The 27500-nt window shown below is 40.9% G+C and overlaps 1 protein-coding gene across 1 annotated transcript in view; it reads left to right on the forward strand.

The window, feature by feature from the left end:
- Nucleotides 1-27500, forward strand: part of PKP4 (plakophilin 4) — a 222781-nt gene that overhangs the window by 151952 nt on the left and 43329 nt on the right. The window contains exons 8-11 of the mRNA XM_075829313.1: nucleotides 4404-4595; nucleotides 13749-13969; nucleotides 21623-21751; nucleotides 24761-24974. Of these exons, the coding sequence (XP_075685428.1) occupies nucleotides 4404-4595; nucleotides 13749-13969; nucleotides 21623-21751; nucleotides 24761-24974 (756 nt within the window). The remainder of the gene's footprint in view (nucleotides 1-4403; nucleotides 4596-13748; nucleotides 13970-21622; nucleotides 21752-24760; nucleotides 24975-27500) is intronic.

Genomic DNA, 27500 nt, shown 5'->3' on the forward strand with positions numbered 1-27500 from the left:
AGCATTATCTACCGGCCAATCAAAGGAATGACTGTCCGTATAATGCATGGACACATCGGGTACGCCTGTGCGAGAGCCACTCTTACAGAGCAATTCTCCTTTATGGGTCATAGAGGGGGGAACATGTCATGGTGAGACAATTCCTTCAAATCTGGTGGTGGGAGACACAGTTGGTAGATTGGGTGGTACGGTTACTGAGGAGCTTTGCGGGTGAAACTTTGGATGTCATATAGTCGCCTCGGAAAAATTGCTGCCTGATTTGCTAGCTGTACCCCCCTTCGTCACTAACTGGGGCAGACGAGAGCACCTTCAGCTTTGGAGTCACCCTTTGAGATTCTAGTTCAGACATGGGCAAACTACGGCCCGCGGGCCACATACGGCCCGTTAGGCTTTTTAATCCGGCCCGCCGAACTTGTCCAAATTATAGTAAAAACCTCCTTTTTTTTCCCCTTTCCCTGCAATGCCCACGTTTTCCCAATAGATGGCACAATAAGGGCTATTTTTCACATTTGAAAGACAGTTAATAAATTGGGTTGTAGTGTTCTTACTGTGCTATGAGGTTTGCACACACTCCATTTAATGCTTTAGTATATCCGGCCCAAACACTCCCTCCAAATGCTCCTGGCCCGGCCCCTCTGTCAAATTTTAGAACCCATTGTGGCCCGCGAATCAAAAAGTTTGCCCACCCCTGTTCTAGTTACTAGGATGGATAAACATTTTATTGGTCCACTCCTCAATCTGTCACTCATCTCTTAATCCTGATTCTATTGGGTACCACATATTTATTTTTCCTGTGCATATTTAGTAAGTTTCTTCTCTTTACTGATATTTTGTAGAATGACTTTTATTGCTCAGTTCATAAAACAAAGAAGGCCATCGTGCTTTTGTAGACGTCCACCAATCATTGTAATAATTATGGACCATTGTGACAAGTGTGTGCGGTCGGATGATTTGAACAGATGCACATGGACAATTTGCTTTAATTTTTGGTGTTTCTCGCTGAGTAACGGCTTTCTCGACGTCAAGGAATCTTAGTGATTAGGAGTCTGTGCTTTCCTTTAAAATGTCATTCTGCATTCATCGAGACTTTCCTCTTTTATGCCTAGGGCAAAAATGTACAGTATTTCCAAATCATAGAGAGCCTTTTAGATGAAACAATTATCTAGAAATTCAGATCAGAAAATTCCTGCCAGGTGGGAATGGCAATTATCAATAACAAATTGCCCAATCTCCATTTGCTATTTTTCCACGTAATTGCTTTTAGATGAATAGTATTCTCAGCTGAGGAAATGATTTGGCGTATATATGCCGTAGACAAGAATAGGTGTTTAATCCGCACGCACACGTACATATTTAGACTGCAGATACACTGAGAACAGATGACATACATTCATAATCTTAATGTAATGTTTGGAAAAGAATAAGAGCTTCTAATTATATTTTGTCACAGCATATTCACCGTCTTCTTGTCTGTCTCTGAGCTCTTAGAAGCTTTAACATTGCACAATGCTGGGTTGGTGGGAATGATTCTCAGAGATTAGACCCGATTAGACACACGTGCGTTTTGCTAAAAAAAAAAATTGTTTCCATATGACTTCTAAATCATCTTAATATGAAATTCTGCTATTTATTCTCCCTTAAAAAGGACTGATCACCTCACCTGATATGTCAGTTTTAGTAAATACTTGTATTTTCTATGAAGTAACACTTCCTCTGTTATTCTTCCTAGAAATGTTTGAATAAATTGACAAGGGGAATGGTAATACCCAGTTGTCAAAGGTGTGTGTGTCCCTACACAGTCTCACTCGGACAGCACTGATTGGACATTGTCGTTCTGTGTTGGGACACACCCCCAACTGGTAACGCCCAGTTGTTAATTTATTCATAAATTTGTAAGCAGAATAATAGAGGAACAGTACAACGTTGAGTTCTAAGAAAAGATGCTGCAGAATTAACTTTAATAAATGTCACATTTAACTATTCCTCTCAACACTTTGAAAAACTGTCTCAAAAAGTTTTGATAAACACATAATTTCGCTGAGGAAGAGAATGGTTGATAATAGAAGTGTATAAAAAAAATGACGTAACTATATTCCCCGTAGATATTACCCTGCTTGACCTTGTCTGTCTTAACTTGTGGCATTAGTTGTCAGAGTACGTTCCCCAATAAGAACCGTGTAAGTATATTTGTTAAAGTTTCAAGCTTTTTGCTTGGTGTTTTGTGTTAGTCAACATGTCTTTTAAGGAGGACCCGGCACCTCTCCTGACATGTCTGTCCTAGTAAATAATTGTATTCCCCATGAAATTCTGGAGCATCTTTTCTTAGAATTCTACTTTCGTGCCGTTCCTCGGTTATTACCTCTAGAAATATATGAATAAAATGACAACTGGGTGTGACCAGTTGGGGGTGTGTTCCCACACAGTCTGAGATTATCCAATCATTGCTGATCGAGTGGGACTGTAGGGACACGCCTCTTTGACGAGGGGAATGATAACACCCAGTTGTCAATTAATTGAAAAAATTCTCGTAGGAATAAGAACTCTGTGTTGTGCCGTTCATCTAAGAAAATACTTTCCAGAATTGTTATTTCTGGGGGAATAAAAGGATTTACTAAAATAGACCTATCGGGAGAAGTGACTGGTTCTCTTTAGTGCTAAGGACCCCTTATTTACGAAGTTGGCGCAAATTCTTTTTAAGTGGTTCCGATGCCCTAAAATTAAGAACTGACCGGTGAAAGATATCGCATTTAGCATGATATAGAACACGTTTAGTTTTGTGAAATTAAAACGAGTTTTCAGAAATCTTGTAAAACCAGATGGTTCCATTGGGAAACAGTCTCCTTCAAAGCGCAATTGCATAAAAAGGCAGAATTTATATTTTCTCCCCTTAGACCACTAAAGCAATTCAGCAGATAACTATAAGCATCTTAGAACTGACTTGCCCTTTCTTCAGAAGTCTGCGATAATGTCATGTTTTATTTATCCTGCTTGTATGTAAATTGGGCACTTACCTGCTGCGCGCCGAGGTAGAGATGTTCTCCTGAACGTAACATTATTTATATGGAGCTTTCCCATCCTGGGAGATACAATAGTATAATGGGCAGCAAACACGGACTGGAAGAGGGATTGTGGTGGAATGCACATCACTGTAGAAATTCAGGGACCCTACCACAAAATATCCAGTCAGATGACTACGACAGTCACAAGTTATGGATTTCCACATCTTCTGTCCTCCTGGTGTAGACACAGTATGTGCTAAGCATTAAGAAGTCCCTTGGGTTATCGCTAAATTTAAGTAAAGAATCTTGATTTATCATTTTGTATATTGATTAAGCAGAATAAAGGTGTGATGTATTCTGGATAATATTTGTCATGGGGTGACCTTTGGAGTAATCATTCATCACGTCCATTAATGTCGCCCGCTTTCAATCAAACCCCTTCATGGTTGTGTTCGGGCAGTAGGGGGTGTAAGGCAATACTGAGGCTGAATCTAGTAGTCAGATTTTATTATTTTTGTTTTTTTGTTGAAAGAAATTTCTATGACGCATCTACTCGTGTATCTTCTGGAGAATTGGACAATGGGGGAATTTGAGAGACTGGAAACCCCTACTTCTTTCCAGCTAACTTAAGGGCAATTTACACAGGCCCCAATGATCGGGCAAACAAGCATTCCTACAAACACTGGTTCCCAGTCATTTCCCTGTCTAACCAGGGCAGCAATCAGCCGACAAATGGATAAACGTAATCGTTCTCACCTTTTAACATATGGAGATGCGCTGACTACATTATGTAAACTGTATTGAGACCCAACGATCGTATTAATGATCGTTCGTTTCAACACCTTTTCATTGGCCCATGTAAAGGGCTTCTAAACGAGCGCCAATCAGCTTGTAATTATTGGCGATCAGGTCTTGTTAGGGGCACACACATTTACTAAAGCTGGGTTTGCACGGTGTTTGTTTAAAGTGACTTCTGATGTTTAACAGAACACTCCAGGGGAAAACCGATACACTGTTGGTGGTCTCCATCCTGCGGCAATCCAGCTGTTGTGAAACTAGAACTTCCAGCAGGCTTTTACAGCGGAAGTGGAATAGTCTTTGGCTTCGACCTTTTGTAGTTCTTTGAATCAGAGTCCTGCGCCACACTGTCAGGTCCTGATCTAGGCATCACATAGTGTATCCGTTTTTACTGTACTATTTGTTTACAAGCAGATATATAGACGACTTTTTTTTTCCTATTTACGTTGACTTCGTGTTGTATGTGGTTCACAGAGTCTCAGTCCCGCCAGCAGATCAGGTGCATGCATAGTTGTAAGCCACAGGTGCCCTTACATTTCTATAATGTTCCTTCTACATTGTAAGATGAGAACAATATCTAATTTCTGGTTATTCTACTACTTTCAGGTTTAAGAAGCTCTTATGCAAGTCAGCATAGCCAATTGGGACAGGACCTGCGTTCTGCGGTATCCCCAGATATGCAGATTACCCCTATATACGAGGGGAGAACATACTACAGTCCAGTGTATCGAAATGCCAACCATGGGACCATCGAGCTACGTCAAGGATCACAGACTGCAATTTACCGCACTGGCTCAGGTGGGTGTATAGCTATTATTGATTCTTGCTTCTTCTAGCTTTGATTCCAAGAACATTTTTCTATTCCTCAGATGTAAAGAATTGTAAGTACGTGGATGGATTTAGGGTTTTTGGGGTAGATAGTGGAAGATAATGGATTTAGTTTGTATTGGCTTAAAATATTGTAATATTGTAATTTTCTAAAATAGAAGTTCTGACATTTGCAAGGCATGTAAAACGAATACACGTGGTTTTCACACGGAAGATCATTTTGGTAATTAAAAAAAAAACAAGAGAAAATCTGTGTCCACTTTGCACTATAAGGGGTAGTTCACAAGGCGGAAACAGTGTCGGCATCGACACACAAAAAAAAAACGCCCCAAATCATCCCCCTACTGATTTTAATGGGGGGGGTAGAGGCTTTTTTTCCGATCGGCTTTTCACCACTCGTCGGGGAAAAAAATGGCATGCTCTTTTTTTTTTATATTTTTTTTTTTTGGGCCAGTTTCCGCTTCTGACCTCCCATTGAAATCAATGAGGCAGAAAAATCAGCGTTTTGAGCGTGTTTTTGCATTCGATTCAATGGCTAAAAATAAAAAATAAAATAAGACGTGTATATTCCACTAAAGGGAGCAGAATAATTTTGGACGCAATTCCTTTATCCAAAGCAGGCAGCCAACTTTTCTGTAAAACATTTTGGTGGCACGTCCCACAATTAGCTCTCTGCGCTTTTTTTGTAGACTCGGTGGGTGATTGAACGGGCCAATACAGGAGTAGAGTTTTGGGCTTTTTGTGAAGCTAGCCACACACAGCGGGACATCACGGTAACCGCCTGTGAGACGGACGCCTGCATGTACTAGTCACCCCTGCTGGGGTGCCAAGCTCAGAGGTTTACAAAATGAGCATAATAATTAGAAGGGCTCATTGGCGCCCTCTACATAGATTCAGTTTATATTCCGTGTTTATATTTTCTAATTAGTTTGGTATCCAAATGCAAGGAAGATGAACTAGCCTGCATTTAAAACGAGGACAAGATTCTTTTTTTTTTTTTTTTTCCCTTTTATCTTCTTTTTATAAAGTTTTCTCTCTGTGGGCAGGGGTTACATGTGCATTGATGTAGGAGGCGATTAATTAATCAATGCTCACCAGGTTTGTTTTGGGCTCTATAAAGCTCCCTGTATCGGATGACAGTGATGGAAGCTCCGGAGTCGGCTGCAGAATGATGAATGTGCTATATATATATGAGATGTGACCATGTTACTCCGCACAAAAGTGATTTGTACTGGACCTTTTGTATCAGACAATTACCGCAGGACCAGTAAATCAGCCGGCACTGATTAAATGGGAGCCCCATGGTAAATGATTTAAACGAATGGTTTGATGGACGTGAAAACAATATAGTGTTGACAAGCCTCCCCGATGTACATAAAACTCTTACAGTAACTAAAAGAAGTTCTACCCAACATAAGAAACATTGAGAATTCTTGCAATTTTCCACTTCGGTGTTGCTGGGGTAGGGGAATCGGTCTCATTACTGCCGTAATTAACCCCTTAATGACCGGGCCATTTTGCACGTTAATGACCAAGGATTATTTTTTGTTTTTTCACGGTCGCATTCCAAGAGTCGTAACTCTTTTTTTATTCCGTCGACATCGCCGTATAAGGGCTTGTTTTTTCCGGGACGAGTTGTATTTTGTAATTGTACCATTTTTAGATGCTTATAATATATTGATTAACTTTTATTAACTTTATTTTAGGAGAGAATTGAAAATAAGCAGCTATTCCAGCATTAATTTTCACGTTATAAATTTACGCCGTTTACTATGCAGCGTAAATAACATGTTCACTTTATTCTATGGGTCGGCACGATTACAGGGATACCAAATGTGTAAAGGTTTTATATGTTTTTTCTATGTTTGCACAATAAAAACCCTTTTAGAAAAAAATTACTTGTTTTTGCATCGCCGCGTTCCAAGAGGCGTAATTTTTTTTATTTTTCCGTCGATGTGGCCGTACGTGGGCTTGATTTTTGCGGGACAATGTGTAGTTTTCATTAGTACTATTTTGGGGTACATAGGACTTATAGATGAACTTTTATTTTATTTTTTATGGGGGGAATGGGAGAAAAGAGAATTTTGCCGTTGTTTTTTGCGTTTTCTTTGGACGCCGTTCATCCGGCGGTTTAATTAATGTGTTCATTTTATTGGTCAAGTTGTTACGATCGCGGGGATACCATATATGTGTATGTGTGATTTGTTTTGACCGTTTTATTAAATAAAACCACTTTTTGGGGCAAAAAAGTAGTTTTATTTGACTTTGACTGTAATTTTTTTTATTTTTTTTTTCACAAACTTTATTTAACGGTTTTACTTTTTTTTTTTTAGTCCCACCAGGGGACTTCACTATGCGATATGCCGATCGCATATATAATGCTTTGGTATACTTCGTATACCAAAGCATTATTGCCTGTCAGTGTAAAACTGACAGGCAACCTATTAGGTCATGCCTCTGGCATCGCCTAACAGGCAGATGCTGAAGACAGACCTGGGGGTCTTTGTTAGACCCCCGGCTGTCATGGAAACCCGACGGCGACCCGCGATTTGTTTGTGGGGGCGCCGATCGGGAGACAGAGGGAGTTCCCCCCTCTGTCAAACACATTAAATGCCGCTGTCACTATTGACAGCGGCATTTAATGGGTTAAACTGCCGGAATCGGCGCGTGCTTCGATTCCGGCAGTTGCAGCAGGAGCCAGGCTGTGTATAACAGCCGTGCTCCTGCCGCTGATCGCATGGGTACGCTGTCAGTACCCGCGCGATCACAGGACGGATATATCCGTCCTCCTGCGCGAACTAGCAGCTGCTGAGGACGGATATATCCGTCCTTCGGCGTTAAGGGGTTAAAGTCTGGACGCCAATTAGTTACACAAATAATATTGATGATTTAGAGCTGGAATGCCCTTAAAGGGACAATATCACACAAAAAGTCAACAAATACAGTACAGCAAGTTTTATTGCTATGGTGACCACGTATTTTGGTTAACACTTTCGCTGTTAAGTAAGGGCATGGTTGACCACATTACAGGCATCACTTAGGCTGGAGATTTCTGCCTTCCAGTGAGACATGGCTCCGGCTCTTTGTCGTTGTCTTATCCTTTAGTTCTACTTCATTAACTTTTTTTTTTTAAGTTGCGATTCAGCCCTGCCACTGAAACAAGTAATTTCACTATTTTGCACCTCTGGCTCATCACAATGTACATGTTAGGCCTCATGCACACGACCGTGTTTTTGCGGCCGCAATTCCCCCGAAAATCCATGGGAGAATTGCGGCCCCATTCTTTTCTATGGGGCCGTGCACACGACCGTAGTTTTTGCGGTCCGTGCACGGCCCGGGAGCCCGGACCGCAGAAAGAACGGGCATGTCTTATTATGGCCCGGTTCTGCGGTCCGGGCTCATTGAAAACAATGGCCGCGGCCATGTGCATGCCCCGCGATTTGCGGGCGGCCTGCGGCTGACAGTCCGCTGACAGTCCACAGCCGGCCGACCCGAAAATCACGGCCGTGCACACGGCTACGGTCGTGTGCAGGAGACCTTATTTGTATGGAATGGGAGAAGATGAGTAGCTGTCAGAAACACATTGTGCTGCTTATCTCTAGCAAGGGTCTGCGCGCTCTCACAGATTTTTGGCAGATTCCACTGTCTTAATAACGGACGTTATCTTTAGGCACTCCTTAGTATGGAGCCATCTGACCTCCGTGCTGCAGCACGATTGTCCGCCAGGCACCATATGTATGGAGCTATACTCTAGAAGCACTGGAACATCCATACTTTTTTTTGTTTAGTGGTTTAAGGCCCCTTTCGCACCGTGTTTATGCCCTACATTTAGCATGTATGTCGGGAACGCAAAAGAGTCTGACCTCTATCTGGATGGTACGTCAGTAAACCCTTTTTTTTTTTAAGGGTGTAATGGCGTAGTAGACTACACTTTCCAATCCCGCAAAAAGTGAACTTTTAACATGGGGGCCTATGGATGATGTATGCCACTATGTTATACATCTCAGGTATACGTTTAACGCATACGTCATGAGCTTTTCAATGGCATTTCATGACTCCTACGTTAAAGTGTACCATTATAGCCTAATGGTGACAGCTGCGTTACACTAATGCTTCACAGTGGCAGCCGTCACCTATAGACTGTAAGGGTATACATTTAGGGGTTATGTAGGGCCTGAAAAGTATTAGCAGTGTACGGACTGCAGTATACGAGTACACTCGCTAATATACATTCCGGTCCCCCGTCGTGCTGATTATGAGATTTTTAATAGATCTTTGTAGTGCTGGCGGGGGACCGGAAGTCTAGTGGCACAGTCCTCCTTCACGACAACATGATTCTTTATCATGTGACCGGCACCGCCGTACTCTATGTAATCGCTGTACTACTGCTTGTACATGGAGTAGAGCGGGGCCAGTCACATGACGAAGAGTTGTGTCGTCAGAAGGAAGACTGTGCCACTAGACTTACGATCCCCCGCCAGCATGATAAAAATCTATTAAAATCTCATCATTTGTCCGACGGGGGACCGGAATGTATATTAGCGAGTGTACTCATATACTGCAGTCAGTACACTGCTAATACTTTTCGGTCCCTACATAACCCCTTTAATATATACATTATGAGACTTCATGACTCCTATAATTAACATACGCCATCTCCGTCTATATGGTGACTGATGCCACTGTTAGGTAGGCAGCCTACATTTATCGTATACACCTGGAGATTTTTCCGACAAGCATGTCGAACTTTGTATATGAATAACCAAAAAACATAGGGGACATAGCACCCACTATTATACCTATGAATGTATAACTGACACGTATTTTCATAAAATATTATAATCTTTATTAGTACATAATGAATAGCAATACGTGATATCAGAAATAATGACAATGATAAAAATAAGTCGGATTCCAAAGAACAGCATCAGAGTGGTATAGATGAAATTATACCTGAGGGTATACAGAACAACCCATCTAGAGACAAAAGATGTCAAATCATGCAAACCCCATGAAATATACAGGACATGTGTAGCTGTGAAAGACAGCAAAAATACACAGCCCGAACAAAAGTTATAACTATAGGTAAATATAGAAAATGAATAGCCATATATGTATAACCCTGAATAGAGTACTATCTAATAGGAGAAAGGCATTACACTACCGAAAATGAACCATACCTATAGACATGGTGGCAGGAGATGAACATCAGCCTAGATGTGGCACAGAAAAAAAGAGCACCTCGACGCGCGTTTCGCCTGGGACCGGCTTCGTCAATAGAACTTGGTATATGAAACCACAGCGTGAAAATTATTTTGTCCCCCAAATTCCTACGACAGCGTGGACCCAGTGGGTTATTACCTGAATGGATGTGAAAGATTTCCGCAGCTAGATTAGATTGTCTTTAGACTTGACAGTATGGAGGGAACTTGGCATAATCTCACTTTGAATGATAAGTTTATAGTTTCCTGACTCCCATAGTTTCTCCTTTACCCTCCCTTACTCCTTTAATATTTACAACCCTGAGGTTTAGGGTATGTTCACACGGCACCGTCCGTAACGGCCGAAATTACGGGGCTGTTTCCAGGAGAAAACAGCCCCGTCATTTCAGCCGTAACGGCATGTGCAGGCGCTTGAACGCCGCATCCATTACGGACGTAACTGGAGCTGGTTTTCCATGGAGTCCATGGAAAACGGCTCCATTTACGTCTGAAGAAGTGACATGACACTTCTTTGGCGCGGGCGTCTATTTACGCGCCGTCTTTTGACAGTGACGCGTAAATATACTTTCAATGGGCAGATGTTTGTCAACGCTTTCAAGCCGTAATTTCGGACGTAATTCCAGGCGTAACACGCCCGAATTACGTCCGTAATTTGGCCGTGAACATACCCTTATAAGAAGAGTAAAGTCGCTTTTAGTGCATAATATAAAATTGTGGAATAAAATCTCCACAGAGCAGCCAGACTTTAATAATCTGTGGAGTTATAGTGAAGGTGCTCAGATCTGACACAAGCATTAAAAGAATAAAGGCTTCTCGTCTCCTCTGCGTGCTGATCTCTGACCGCTTCTTGCGCCCGTTCTCAATAAATGGCTCGTTTTGGCAACCCAGTCCATTTCATACCTTGTCAGAGACGGCTCTCCCATTAGCCTCAATGACCTCATGCAAATAACTTTCCCCATTAAACATCCATTAGGTGTGATGGTGTTACGCTCCTGTCAAAGCGAGCGGAACCCGGATCATAATATCATGTTATATTACAGTCTAGAGGCTTTAATATATGGCTGTCTTACTGGCATTATAAGTGTGTCCTGTGATTGTCTCCTGGGGATGGTATGGCCTATTAACCCCACGATGCATATCCCTTAATTGTTAAAAATTGCATGGGAATGATTGTATATTTAACCTGGAGCATAATAAGTGGAAAGGTCTCCTAGTCCTATATAAATATCCAATATACAGAATGCCGACAATATGGAATCTCAAAGATCTAGTACTTGCCTATTGCAACCAATCAGGACACCGCTTTCATCTGCCTTTATAGGATTGAGAGCTGTAATCTGACCGGTTGCTTTGATTCCTCCATTTTTTTTTTATTTTTTTTTTTTCAGTTTTATTTTAGAATAAAACTGTGTGCAGATTGAATTGGCTGTTTTAACGATTTCTTTTTTTTTTCTATTTTTGTAATGTATATATTTATAGGGATGTTGGTGTATAGTCTTGAGGGTTTTATTTTGGGCCTTATTTATTTTGGGTATCAAACTTGTTTCTGAGATCGTGTACTTGTTGGCCAGAGAAACCAGTCAAGGCATTGCTTTCATGTTTTCAGTGGCAACAATGAGAGCCTTAAAGGGGTTGTCCAAGATGAGAAAAACACGACTGCTTACACAAATAGTGCCATATTGGTCCACAAGTTGTGTGTGGTATTGCAGCTTAGCCGCACTTAAATGGAGCCAGGCTGCAATACCGACATAAGCCATGGACAGGTGTGGCGCTGTTTATAGGAAGAAGTGGCCATGTTTTTTAAATACTGGACAACTCCTTTACTTTTTTTTTCCCCCTCTAGATTTTATCGTTTCTCCCCCCCCCCCTTTTTTTGTCTATATAACAAAATAATTGTATATACATACCTTCCAACATTGGCATCCCCATTCGCAGGACACTTTTAAGCCCTTCCACCGATCCACCTGAAAACTCCCACTTTACTGAAAATTCACATAAGCCCCTTCCACTTTAGGCAAACCTGTTTACCTGATGTTAACCGCCTAACGGAGGCCAAAAGAACACACGGCCTCTAGTGACCCCAGGAGGATGATACCAGAACTTTTCTTCATGTTACCACCCACCTTACTGATCAGATTTAGTGGGTTCTTTTTTTTTTTTTTTTTAAATAAACTACATATGTGAGAAGATGAGCAATTACACATCTAATCACCCCCTGTGCTTAATCGGACCACTTGTCGCCTGTATGACTCTGATATTTATCGGCATCTGGATCGCATAGATCTTTGGTTTATGTGAAGTTATGGGCATGTAGACCCAGGTATGAACTCAGCACATCTTGTAATCTGGCTCTGCTTGGGTCAGAATTTCAGCCGCAAACATAAATTTGTATGCGTTTTTTTAAATTAAAAGTTATGATTTGATGCAAAATTGCATAAAGGCGTCCATGATTAAGTGCTGGGAGAGATTTTCACAATGTGCCAGGTGCCCCATCAACAAAAGGCATAAAGCAGCTTCTTCATTGTGTGAAAAAAAAAACACATTTCATTAGGAGTGTCTTGAGTTGTCAGTGGTTCAAGTTCTTCTGAAGTTCCTGTGCCCACATGACAACACTTCCTGCTCTTCTGCTCTGGTAACTCCGTGTAGTTATACCGACATTAGGCCTCGTAGAAACCTCATGTTTTGATGTTTTTAGCTTCGGTAGTAATACAAATAAAAAGATAAGAAAAACTTAACGTTTAGTGTCACAAATATTAGATTTAGGCACTGTAAAAAAAAAAACTTTTTCCCCTGGACCTGGTACATTATAAGCAAGACATGGGAGCAGCGAGGCCCCCTGCTTGTGGTGTATAAACATGGAAGACAGAGGTAAAATCAACTCCAGTCACAATGTGAATTACCATCGATTTAACACCTCATCCTGTACTGTAATAAGAGGTTTATGTTCTGTCCATGTGCATGATATAATTTACTTGTTACATTGTTTTAATACTCCATTGTAGTTTGTTATAATCGGGTGTCAGATGCTTTCTCTAACCAGTGTATAAGCCTCAGGGTATACGTATTTATGAACGCAGATTACAGACACACTGTTATTTTTTCCATAGGAACTTATTTTCACTCTTCAGATCTCATTGTTGCTGGTGGGTTGTATTCGCACGCCAATATTTACTCCTTTACCAGGACCCCCAGTTTTTCCAATTTCATGTAAATAGACCCTATTTATTATACTTTGTAACGTTTGGGTATCCGTTCCTCAACATTTTGAAAATGTCTGCTTGCAGTCAGTGAGTGAACACATTCTTGTGTACATCCAGAGGCTTAAAAACCCATCCTGATCATGTTCTGCTCACACAGCCGCAGGGAGAGAGAGTCGTGATATATGTAGCAAGCAGTGCAGCTATGTGAGCTTCACAATATCAGGGCAGGTTTTCAGTTTGTGGATGTAAATAATGATGTTCCTATTCCTTGACTGCAAGCAGAGATTTTTGAAAACGTAGGAATTGATACACAACGTTGTGTAACTTTTTATTCTACAATGAATAGGCTTTATTAAATGTAAGAAATAGGATTTTATGTACAAAATATACCCTCCATGACGAATGAACATGTCCTCCATATTGAACTGGAGAACTTCAGACCAGCAGGTTCTTTACACTGAGGGTAAGAAGCACTTGTCTGACACCAATAGCAAATTTGTCATATGTTGTTTGTACACCTGTCCCTAATGACGCTTTACGGCTGCATGTTGTAAATACACAGGTATAATGGGTTTTCTAGCTGCCCTCTCCACCACCCGTGTCCTAATACTGTACTTTGTGTGTTTTTGGTAATGGGGAACCAGTCGCAGTGACTGATATTTTTGGAGGTCCGGCGTGAACTTATTGTTTTATTTTGTTAGGGTCGGGTAATCTACACAGGACATTGAGCCAACGTAACACTCTTGCATACCAAAGAAATAATTATGCTCTCAACACTGCAGCTACCTATGCAGAGCCATACAGATCAATGCCGTACCGGGTGTCTGAAGGCGGCTACAACAGAATGCCAAACGCAGCACCGGCAGACGATGGAACAACAAGATCCCCATCGATTGACAGCATACAGAAGGACCCCAGGCAAGTAAAAGTTGGGTATTGGATATAAGATAAGCAAATCAGTTGCTTTGTTTGTTGAGACACTTTGCTCTCTTTACAATCCTCCATTCTAGGGGTTGCCACCCAGCTTTCCGAGATTGCTGAATAGTAAATCTGACTGGTTATGCAACAGTTTTGAGGCTATGAATGGATCATTGCATAGCCGAGCAGATTTGCTGGTCATGACTCCAGAAAAGCTGTGTAATAACCTTTATGGGAGATGTAATGTGGGATGTATATTGGCTGTGTTCCAGCTCACCGAGAAATGGATAGACTGAAAAAATTTGTAACGACTTCACATAAATCAGGAGCATGTTTGCTGGAGTGGAAATACTCTTGGAAAACAATGACTTTGGATCATTAAAGGGGTGAATCATATGCCAGGACCCTCTTCGTTCAGGGTATTGGTAGGTTCCCAGACCTCTACAAACCTATATGTCTGGTATATCTAGATTTAAATTTGGGGCATTTATATAGAGATTCACAGTGGAGTAATTTTGCAAACCTTTTACTGTTTTTGTTTCACTTTTTGAGTTATGTCTTTCTTGATATAGAAACCTGCTTTTAGAATTTTGCTAGTTGCCCTTGGAAACTGACAGCAGTCTATCTCCACACTGCTGTCAGACATGTGATCTAACACCTGAGCTCACACGGTCATCTGGGCTCCCACAATGCACTGCTCCCTAGTAACGGGAAACCAGCAGAATTCTGAATTTAGCTTTAGATCTGAACCGAGAAGAAAACGTCATGTAAAGCAAAGTATTTAAAAGGTTACTTATTAATGTACATAGATATGTCGAAACATGAAATAATTTTTGGTGTTTTCTTTTAAAGGGCTTGTTTATATTTTTTTTTTTTTTGTTTTTTTAGATATAGCGCCACTTTTGTCTATAGTCTGAGACTGGTATTGCAGCTCAGTCCCTTTCAAGTAAGTTGGGCTGAGCTGCAATACCAGACATATCCTATGGACAAGAGTAGCACTCTTTTCTAATCTTATACAACCCCTTTAAAGTGATTTGTCCAGGATTAGAAAAACATGTCTGCTTTCTTCCAGAAACAACATCACACCTGTCCAAAAGTTGTCTGGTATTGCAGCTCAGCTCTGTTAAAGTGAATTAAGCTGAGCTGCAGTACCACATAATACCTGTGGACAAGTGTGGCGCTGTTTTTGGCAGAAAAACAGCCATTTTTTTTTCTAATCCTGGACAACTCCTTTAAAGAGGCTCTGTCACCAGATTATAAGTGGCCTATCTCCTACATAATGTGATCGATGCTGTAATGTAGATCACAGCAAGGTTTTTTATTTAGGAAAACGATAATTTTTGACGGAGTTATGACCCATCTACAGCGAGATTACGCTGTAAACTGTCATTTAAAACGAGCTTACGCTTGCCTTGCTGTAAATCTCACACAAACATTACCGAAGTGTTAGGATTCTGAATAGACATCACGTCCTGGCTGGTAGTGATGTCTATTCACTGTCAGGACACTTCAGTAACGTTAATATGTGAGTAAGTGACTGCACATAGTGATCTAGCTAGATCACTATGTGCTGAGTACATGAATGGAGAGAAGTGTATGACGCTGATTGGTCACTGATTGGTCAGCGTCATACACTCCTCTGTACAACGGCCACTTGGTCAAAAGTAAAACACGTCCAGTTGTTCATTAAGAAACTCATTAGCATAAAGTTAAAATAGGTCATAACTCCGTCAAAAATTATAATTTTTCTAAATAAAAACACTGCTGTAATCTACATTAAGCCGCCGATCACATCATGTACAATATAGAGCACTTATAATGTGGTGACAGAGACTCTTTAATTGATTAAATTCTGATATTTTGTATAAGAAATAAATGGATATAACATCAAAAACATTTACCTATGTTGTTGTTACTGCGATGACAAAGGTTTGAGATTACCCAGGACAGGAAAATTCTATGCTGCCATCTTCTCTTCTCACCAGACATCCTCTACCTAACATTATCTAGGTGTCTGCTAAATCCTTAATAATCACCTTGGCGGTTTCCCTGTCATTTTATAACTTAGCATTTTGTTTTACTTCTTGCTTGAGTTCCTCCATGGTTCTAGCTACGTAATGCCAGCTGTAATTGCTGAATTATATTTAATTTCTAGCTATTAGGAAGGGTTAGATATCAGGTGCAGGCCACATCTTTCATACCTGGAATAAAATGTTCTGGAATCTGGCACTGCGTGTCCTGACATTACATATTTCCAGTCTGGTTTCTCAAGGCCTTTGAGCTGCTTATCCTTTCAATATAACAGAAGTCTTAAAGGGGGGATCTACTTTTAAAGGGGTTATCTGGGTTTTTAAAACTGATATAAATCCATATTAGATCAGTTGGGATCTATCTGCTCCGCCGCCATTCATCTATTTAAAGGGGCCCTGGCACTCATCAAGCACTGCAGTTTCTTCATTGTTTACATGGATTCACTAGCGCCACGGACCCTTTAAACAGCTGATCGGCGGAGGTGCCGACAGTCAAATCCCCACCAATCTAATATTGGTGGCCTATCCTAAGGACCTGGATAACCCTTTTACCAATAACTTCTTATCAGGGACCACATAGTGCAGGGTGTCCTGCTGCTCGGACCCCCAGCCATTGACTCTATCCTGTGGGAGAATCCTTCACCGAGTGTTAAATTTCCCTGCAGCGCCCCCAGAGGGGAAATGAAGTAGTACTTATTGAAATCGATAAGCTGTCCATGTAATGTATGGATGTGCCAAGTCCTCCAGATTAGGAGTTGCTCTTGGTAGACAGGGACTCCCCTCTATTCAATCAGAATTCCCTTGAAAATGAGTTTTCAAAACCAGACCATTCCTTTTAAAATCACGTATTTTCAAATGCTTTCATTCACCAAGCTCACAAAATAATGATCATGACAAATTTTAGTTTTTGAGATCGAGGTTTAAAAGCTGCAATATTTAAAAAAATAAAACAAAATATATATATATTACACACAGTAGTGTTAAGAAAAATAGCAGTGCCAACATTTTTATTTAGAAACTCAAAAATGGAATGTATAAATTTAAAAATGTTTCAGATTCACGTTACTGAACTAATATTTAGTGGCATCTCCATTGTTTCTGAGAATTGCTGGACATCTGTGTTGCGTGGAATCGACCAACTTCTGGCACCTCTGATCGGGTATCCAGTCCCAGGAAGATTGGACGACATTCCTCAGTTCTGCTGCATTTTGGGGTTTTGCCTCATAAATCACATGTTTGATGCCCTGTCCCCCCCACAAGTTCTCTATGGGATTGAGGTCAGGGGATTGGGTTGGCCACTCCATTACCTCAATCCTGTTGGTCTGTAACCAAGATGTTCGCTTACTGGTGTGTTTTGGGTCATTGTCGTGTTTTAACACCCATTCCAAGGGCATTTTTTCTTCGGCATAGGGCAACATGATCTCAAGTATTTTGATATATTCAAACTGATCCAGGATCCCTTGTATGCGATAATTAGGCCCAAACATCCCCATAATCATGATTTTTGCAGCATCATGCTTTACGGTCTTCACAGCGTATTATGGCTTGAATTCAGCGCTCGGGGGTCGTCTGACATACTGTCTGTGGCCACTAGACCCAAAAAGAACAATCTTGCCTTCATCAGGCCACAAATGTTCTGCACTTGTATGTTGCTTTGCTTTCACCCTTCAGTCCAGTTTATCCCAAAAATGTTTTAAAATAAATATCAAAAGTGATTTGTAATTTGACTACAGCTCTGTAATAGAAAATCTAGCAGTTTGCTATTTTGGTCTCAAGAAAAGCTCGGTGACCACCCCTGTGGAAGCTGTAATGGTGGCCATATTGATAAAATAGGTCAACTTGGGAACCTTTATTTTTCTCGTTAATTTTTTTTTTTTTAAACAAATATTATTTTCACGTCTCATTACAAAAAAAAAATAAAAAACAGCTAAAAATCCCATACCCTCATTTTGGTTTCTGGTTGTCTTTTTCTTCACATAAACTGATATAACTGGATAGCATTTTGACGCTGCTGCAATCTGTGTGGGAATCCGGCAGCAAGTGTTGAATATTCCTGCAGCGCCACCACAGGAGAAATTATGCATTGCACAGTTCCCATTAAAATCTGTGTAACGCATCGATATGCCAGGTCCTCTTTGTAGCTGCTTTTCACTGGCTAATTGATGAGATTCCTGAATTGGGAACACCCCTCTAACTCAAAAATCCCCATGCCACCCCTTTTTAAGTATTATTTCAGTTTAGAAAAAAAATCTAATAATAATACCCCCACATTTCATTTTGGTTTAGACTTCTACTTACTCTTTAACAAAAACCCATCCCTCCTTGTATTCTATAATTAATCGTGACACAGCAGCGTTTTATGATGCCTCAGTAAGGTATGTGTGTCTTGTACCTGTTGGTTAACTTGAGCTGGCACAAGTTTTGGGCACGTTGGCTTCGCAGAAAAGTAATGCGTTATTCCAGGAGCTGTCATGTACTCCTATCACGTTCCGACAAGGTGCTGGCGAATATACAGGTAACAAAACCGGGTCCAAAATCCCTATTGGCCTCTGTATACACTCTGACTTTGATATGTTGTTCGCTATTTGTTGGGCCTATCGCTTAGCCGGTGGCTCCGGGCCTTTCACATTAATCCACCGGACGAAGCGTCTGCATTCATGTTCTTCAGGCGTAATATGATTAACACTAAGTAGATTTTTGATATTTGGTGCTGCGAGATGTTTGCTGGCTTGGCTGATAGAACTGCACATTTTGTGTACGGACGTAATTTATTACCCCTATTTAATATTAAGTGATGTCAAGAGTGCCCTGTGGTTTAATTTGCATTACAAACTACTTCAATCTACATTGTAATTTGTGTCTGTTCAGAAGGGCATTTTGTGCAGATTGTACTTCTGACGTGCTTATAATGGAATAATTTATTGCCCAAAAATAATTTAAAGGGCCACTGACCACATGAACATTACCTATTAAAATAAAAAAACACCATCCTTGAGTTATCTACCTGCCCAGTATTTGTTATTCAGCTTTCAAGCCTCAAGAATGACTGACTAATTTTCCGAGTTCGGCGGTTGTGTCTCCTGCTTCTGTATCACTGCATAACTAGGCAGATAAGGCATTCACGGGGCTAAGTTGTGGGGGCTGTATTGGCAGCCCTATTGGTTGTCACATAGATTCACAAAAATATGTGCAAGAAGCAGCTGAATAGAATTGTTAACCGCTTGACAGAAAATGTTACTGGCAATTTTTTATTTATTTTTAATAATAATAATAATAATAATAATAATAATAATAATATTTAATTATTATTATTATTGTGATAAATTCTCTTGAAAGTGGAGCTGTCACCTGTCCCCACATGTCTGTTTTAGTTCATATTTGCTTTCGTCATAAAATAACAATGCTGGAGCATCTTTTCTTCTAACTCTTCGCTTTGACGTTTCTCTGTTGTTCCTCCTGGAAATGTATGATGAAATTGACAACTGGGTGGTACCATTCATTGTCAAGAAGATTTGCCCTTTTTATACAGTCAGCTCCGTCCTATGTAGTAACAAATCTCATTGCCAACAGTTATGGTAATACCCAGTTTTCAATTTATTAATATTTTTTTAGGAAGAATAACAGTTGAATAGCACAATGCAAAGTTAGAAGAAAAGATGCTCCAGCATTGTCTCATACAAGTTTATAAAACCTTTTTTCAAACATCCTATTAGGGAATTCTAAGTAAATAGAGAAGAGTCCACCATTCCGGACCATCATCTTATACCGTGGAGAGTGGCCACAAGTAGCGTATCTTTCTCTGGACCGCAGAGTATGTCGATGCCTCACGCAGATAGCCCATTGATTTTATATCAGAACTCTGTAATTCTCCATTTCCCGTGTGGTGGCACTTCAGAGGAATTGGTGGGCACTTGTTGCTGAGTTTACCCACAGATTACAGCCGGTTAATGGGACTCCAGGCAGCAGGACACCCTGTAATCAACTTATTTTTGGGGGGACTAAACTATTCTAACAAAAATGGCTTGTACAAAGAAACCTTTAAAGGGAACCTGACACCTCTCCTGACAGGTCTGTTTTAGTAAAAAAAATAATTTCCCAGGAAATAACTCTTAAGCATATTTTCTTAGAACTCTGTTGTGGTGTTCCTCTGTTATTCCTCCTAGACATTTTTTAAACAAATTGCCAAATGGGTATTACCAGCTGCGTGTGTTGCCTTCATAGACTGAAAATGTCCAATCAGAGCTGATAGTTAGGCCTCATGCACGCGACCGTAGCCATGTGCACGGCCGTGATTTTCGGGTCGGCCGGCAGTGCACGGTCAGCCGCGGCCATTATTTTTAATTAGCCGGACCGCAGAACACGTCCGTAATAAGACATGCCCATTCTTTCTGCAGTGCAGGCTCCTGTGCCATGCGCGGACCGTGGAAAACACGGTCGTGTGCATGGCCCCATAGGAAAGAATGGGGCCGCAATTCTCCCGTGGATTTTCGGGGGAATTACGGCCGCAAAAGCACGTTGGAGTGCATGAGGCCTTCTTTGACTAGGGGAAAGGCAACACCAAATTATCAATTTATTCATAAATTTCTAGGAGGTATGACAGAGGAATGGCACAACGCAAAGTTATAAAATATTATTTCATGATGAATACAAGAATTTAGTAAAACAGACATGTCGGGAGAGGTGACCGGTCCTCTTTAAATAAATGCTTTATGTCATATATATAAATTAATGGCCTTTTATTTATTTATTTAATTTTTAATCTTTTTTTTCAATCCTATGTGATTTATTTGTCTATAATGAGAAATACTTTAAGGCCCTGTTTACACTAAGTTTTTAAAGGTTTTAAAAGGAAATCTGCCCCAGAATTTCTCCAGGAATTTTGAGGCAGATTTGAAACTGTTTTTTTTTTTGCTGCCTTTTTTTGCCCGAGTTTATAGAATCTAATGCAAGTACCACGGGCAAAACACGTGGAGAAAAGCACTAAGAAACTAACATGTCGCTTTTTCTTTTTTTTCCACGAGCGGCCAAAAGCCACCGGGAGAACAAAAATGCCTCTTCCTCCCACTGAAATCAATGGGGCACGATTTCCGCCCTTTTTAGGTGCGGATTCCAAAATGGTTTTCGTGTGAAAATCTGCAGCAAAAAAACTGTGTGAACTGACTCTAACAGCACTCAGAAATGTATTCAATACAAGAATCCATAATAATCAGCCCTGTCATTTTCCATGTTGATAATTTGCCCGTGTGCGGTTCAGCTTCAGGAAGCGTTAATGGCTGTGAAACCGGCCTAAGCTGTACTTTTTTTATTTTTTCGTTCTATGCTACTGTTAATGTCCCAGTTTCTTCTGCCTTTTAGTTTCTTCTGCCTTCAGTTTCTGGGATAGAAAGTGACCGCCGTTGTCTGACATATTACCACTCATGGTGATCATATTTCTGTCCCCTGGGTAACCAGACAGTCTTTCTGTCTTCCTCTCTTAGCTCTCCCTGGCAGTCTATCACAGAAAACCTCTCCCCCCTGCCATTTCTCTCACTGTACGGAGATTGTCAAATTGCTTGATTGAATCTGTGGAGCAATGATCTCCGAACTGTCGATCAAAATAAATGATATCTTCTTCTCATTTCAGAGAGTTTGCTTGGCGTGATCCCGAACTACCTGAGGTCATTCATATGCTTCAGCATCACTTCCCTTCAGTGCAAGCAAATGCAGCAGCTTACCTGCAACATCTCTGCTTCGGTGACCATAAAATCAAAATTGAGGTAAGAGATTAAAGAAAAAAAAACCTCCTCCCCTAAAATCACGTTTACGGAGCTGCCGGGGACCCTAAGCGGAGGATAGAAGCAGTCTGTCTTCTCTAATCACGTCTACACAGCACTCCGTAAGCGCTGTGTATATGAATAGAGGCAGTGCCTCTGTCACTATTGGTCCGGGTGATCATGTGACTGGTCACATGATCGCCGGGTGCCGTTAGTGGCAGCCTACTGCTGGGTCTAACTAGAAACAGCCCAGCCCTATTAGCGACAAAAGTCACTATAAGGGGGCTGATTTCCATGTTGGAAAAATAAGGTGTAAAATAAAAATAAATAAAGTCCCCCAAAGGTCTTTTCTGACCTTAGAGGGATAGACCATAATAATAAAAAGATCTAAAAGTGAAATAAAGTGCAAAAAGACCATAATAATAATTACACATAAAATACCCACCTATAATAAGTCCTCGTCCCCCTGCCAATCATTCTCGTAGCTAGCCCTGACTCAATTACCCTAAAATAGACCTGTAACATGTCAAAATTTACGTTAGACAATGGCGATCACAAATAAAAGGTTTATTTTAGGGTAAAATAGCTAAAAGGAAAAAAAAACATATTTTTTTACTATTATATTCCAACTTTAAGCAAAGAAATGCTAAAATAGCAAAAAAAAATGTGTCGAAAAATTATTCAAAAAAGGTGCGTTGTCGAAGACAAAAAACATCACAAAAATCACGTCGCTAGCCCAACAAATAAAAAGTTAGAGCTGTTTAACGCCTGCTAAAGATAGCTAAACAGTGTCTGGTCCTGAACCAAAGCACCACCTTTGAATTCTCTTCAATTTTAGAAATAGAAATCTAAACACTAGCATATTTTTATATGTATTTAAGTGTTAATATTTTTTTAGGTTTTATTTCACTTTGCATTGTAGAAAGCTTTTGCGATCTGGAAACCAGCAACAAGCAGGCTAGATGCTGACAGATCTTGTTATGGCTTTATTTTTATAGATTGTAAATTGTCAAGTTTCTTTCTGTGCAGCGTAGGAAACTGTTGCTACCTGGAAACCAGCAACAAGCAGGCTTTATTTAAACAAACTAGAAAAGGCAACAGCGATGCCACCTCTGTACCGCCAGAACTGGTCGCTCGTAGACTCAGGCTATTAATATTTATATCATTAGAAATAAGTGATTATTACAGGTTTCTAGTGAACGACTATGGCTGTCACCTCGTGAATAAGCTTCAGTTTCTAAAATGTCTACGAGCTGATGAACTGAGACTACAAGTCACTTGATGACGTGCTGCAAATAATCTTTTTCCAATAGTTGTCAGTCTTGACTGTGCATCCAGGGGTTTTGTGTTCAGATCTGTGACCTAACTGCTGCCAACAGCGACCGATCTTTACAAAAACACCGGCTTTTAAGATACGCAAAAAAAAACTGCAAAATCCATCCGAAATAACCTGTATCAATAAATAACAAAACGTTTTCCCTATAGCAATAATTGCGTTTTAAACTCGGACGAAATTACAGCAATCTTTTCCCTGTCAAAGAATACAAGCTACATTCACACGGCAGAAATGAAATGCTGTTATTTTAGGTAGAACCATCTCCTCTCTTTCACTTGCACTTCACATGAATTCTGGATTTACACCATCATCCAAATTGGTTGTATAATAATGGGCAAACTCTGAATGCTCCCTAAGAGTGCTCACTGTGCCTGTGCTTCATATCTTAGACAGAAGAAAGGTTTTTGCTTCAGCACTTTACCTTTTTTTTTTTTGTCTTAAACCTATACAATAAGGAGGAGGTATAACTAGGTGGAGTTGTCTATTTTTGGAAACCGCGTTTCAGATTGCTGGGGCCATGAGACGACCAGCTGTTTAGGAAGTGCTGAGAGCCCCGAAGATCAACTGTTGATGGCAGGGATATCACAAGTCTAGACTTCTAAGTTCATTTTCCATCCCAAGACCTGGAATGCGAAGCATTGGGTGCCCATTAAATTGAGTAGATGTCCATGGAGCCGTTGGCTTTAAAGCATCAAATTATAAATTTCTTTACGAATGGAACAGGAGATGGCCTCTCCTTTTAGTTCCTATCTTCCTTCCTGCAGGCTCTCTGTAAATGTTCATAAGCCTTCTCCGTCTCTTAAAAGTCCACATAGTGTAAAACAGTAAATTAGACAGGGAGGAGGGGGATGCAGCTGCAGTATCTCAAGAGACGAAGGGTTAACAACAAAGGGTAAACATCTGATTGGCCCAGAGCACACAGCACAGCTCATACGTCACACAATGAAGAGCCCGCCCACTTGGCAATCATGAGGAGAGAAAATGTACATTTACAGAAACCATCAGAGAGGAAGAAAATTATCCAAAACATGCAGGTTACACACAATGTTTCTGGCTGCATTGCGTCTAATCTACAGTACGATAAGTAAAGCAAAAAAAATGGTCAACTCGCCTAAACAGACATGTTTCTTGTGGCGTCGGCTTCTGGTTATCGGGAGGGTACACGGATGGCCTGGTGGGCCTCAGGTCAGGACAAGATCAAAGTACGAAAATAACAAAATGCAGCACCACCTCTGTTAAAAATGTAACTTTTGTTTCTCTATTATATCATTAAAATCATGTCTGCAGTACAAATGACGCTTACGTGTCTCGGGCAACACTGGCTTAGACATTAGCCTATGACTAAGAGTGTGACTTAAAACGCGTCAGCGTCATTTGCATTGCCAACATGATTTTAATGATATAATAGAGAAAAAAATAATTAACATTTTTAACAGAGGTAGTGCTGAATTTTTCTATTTTCGGAAGTGTAATCTACAGCTGCCTAATGAGGGATTTTGTTTTTTAATGAAGGACATTCCACCGCATCCTTTCCATATAGGCAGTATTTACTTTTTCACATAAGCCCACCTTCCCTAGATTTAATCTCTGATCTCAGTAGCACATCAAGGTTGTTCAGTACTACAATATTTGATTTTTATTTTTTATTCATTTTTTACCACTTTAAAACTTGTCAGGTGTGTCGACATGGAGGAATAAAACACCTGGTCGATCTTCTGGATCACAAGGTTCTGGAAGTTCATAAAAATGCGTGTGGCGCATTGAGAAATCTAGTATATGGCAAATCTACTGATGAAAACAAGATCGCGGTGAAGAACGCTGGCGGAATTCCTGCCCTGCTTAGACTACTGAGAAAAACCAATGACCAAGAAATAAGAGAACTTGTGACCGGTGAGTGGAGTGCATGTGTAATAAACCTAAATAATAACTCATTGATAATGCAATTGTTAAATCTGATTTGATATGCTGTGATAAAAGGGATTGTCCCAGAAACAGCGCCACTCTTGTTCATGGGTTGTGTCTGGTATTGCACTTTTAAATGCCTAGTCAACCCCTTTTAACACTGAGTTTTAACTTTGATGAGCCAGAGGTGAAATTGTACTTGTGTATCTGGGAATTGCCTATTATCAAATTTCTTTATACGATCCGGATCGGTCCCGTGAATCGGCAGGAGTTCTCTCGTCGTTGGTGCAGAACAGCAACGGGCCCCCACTATTTTTTTAAGCCAGAACCAGAAGTGGATCATAAATTATAGAACACTGTAAATGAAAAACGTCTCTTGTATTGTGAGCTACTGTAAAATTGCAGCATTACCGCCACTCCCGTTCCACATCGATGTCTACATATTAGGTAAAAAGGTTGCAGGCGACTTGGGACTGTCGCATAACGTTTTTAACTATAGGGATGTTATTGGGGTCATGCAAGAGGCGAGATAATGCTGCAATCTTACTACAAATCGTGGGCAGCCAAATGTTGCTGTGAAGCCCCGACCTTAGGGCTCTCTCATGCCTATCCACAGAATGCCTAAGGTCCGTATTACAGACCTGTAGGCACTCTGAGGCACTGTATATAATAATACAGCATGCATTGGGGCAGGCCACAGTTTTTCACTCGGTGGTACATTATGGGCTCAGGCTCAAATGATATAGATCTCGAATACGGCCGTGGGCATAAGGCCTCCATTTAAACACTAAATTGGTTGCACTTTTTTTGTACCCCTTGATTTGTCCAGCATATATTTGTTACAATGTTTGATACAATAACTGTATTGTTTACTTGGTTATTTCTATAAAAACAGAGGCGCGAGGGGCTCGGGCGCTAATTAAAATGTTTGTAAAGGCAGAGTGTCCTATGATTGCTGAACGCCGTTGCTTCCCGCTATTGTTGGATAATTTGTTCCCTCTGCCGTTTTCATTATTACTATTATTTGTTTAAAATCATCTCTGATGCCAAGTGCCCTGATTATCTGATGCATTAAGATTCAATTTCAAGCTACTATGATATTGGCAAAAATAATTGAGTGCTGTTCATGAATTTTCCCAACCTAATATTAATTTATTTTAATTTTTTTCTCCCTAACATAATTCACAAATAAAGTGCGACATTCACAAACAAATTCTCAGGCTAATGACTGATTTAGCTCCAGTTAATTCTTGACCAGGAACTGCCCCTCCCGCCACAAAGTACCTGAACTAATTATCATTTTAATATGGATGTAATTATTAAAATTAACTTGCACAAATATGATTGGCGGTCATGTTTTCAGTATGTCTCAGCAGCTGAGTCAGTAGAGAACATGAATACAACATAAATTCAATCCACACCCTCATAGTGATGCGATTATGTGCCACTTTGTGCCAATGAGACCTGTCATCAAGAATGTTTATATATGGAAAACGTTTGCTTAGTGTACAATCTTCATGTATGTGTTTGTCACAATAGATTTTCTTTGGACAGTGCTGGATAAAGCGCCTTTCATTTCAGCAAATTACAATCTTTTGTTTGTTGTACACCCTCCCCACTGCCAGTGCCTGCCATAATGGCCCTATCTTCTACTTCTGTGCCTGCCAGGATGATGGCTCCACCTCCCTTCCGAGATGGCCTCATCTGCTACTTCTGTGCCTGCCATCATGGCCTCATCTGCTACTTCTGTGCCTGCCATCATGGCCTCATCTGCTACTTCTGTGCCTGCCATCATGGCCTCATCTGCTACTTCTGTGCCTACCGTGATGGCTTCATCTGCTACTTCTGTGCCTGCCGTGATGGCCTCATCTGCTACTTCTGTGCCTACCGTGATGGCCTCATCTGCTACTTCTGTGCCTACCGTGATGGCCTCATCTGCTACTTCTGTGCCTGCCGTGATGGCTTCATCTGCTACTTCTGTGCCTACCGTGATGGCTTCATCTGCTACTTCTGTGCCTGCCGTGATGGCTTCATCTGCTACTTCTGTGCCAGCCGTGATGGCTTCATCTGCTACTTCTGTGCCTACCGTGATGGCTTCATCTGCTACTTCTGTGCCTGCCGTGATGGCCTCATCTGCTACTTCTGTGCCTGCCGTGATGGCCTCATCTGCTAGTTCTGTGCATAGTTCTGTACCTACCGTGATGGCCTCATCTGCTAGTTCTGTGCCTGCCATGTTGGCCCCACCTCCTACTTCTGTGCGTGCCAGGATAGCCTCATCTGCTACTTTTGTACCTGCCAGGATTGCCCCACCACCTAGTTCTGTGCCTGTCATGATGACCCCACCTTCTACTTCTTCGACTGCCACGATGACCCCACCTTCCACTACTTGCGACTGCCACAACGACCCCACCTTCTACTTCTTGCGACTGCCACGATGACCCCACCTCTTCTGCGATTGCCACGATGATTCCCACCTCTTACTTCTGCGTCTTCCATGATGGCTCCACCGCCTAC

The sequence above is a fragment of the Rhinoderma darwinii genome, chromosome 6, assembly GCF_050947455.1.
Source record: "Rhinoderma darwinii isolate aRhiDar2 chromosome 6, aRhiDar2.hap1, whole genome shotgun sequence".
Taxonomy (NCBI): Eukaryota; Metazoa; Chordata; class Amphibia; order Anura; family Rhinodermatidae; genus Rhinoderma; species Rhinoderma darwinii.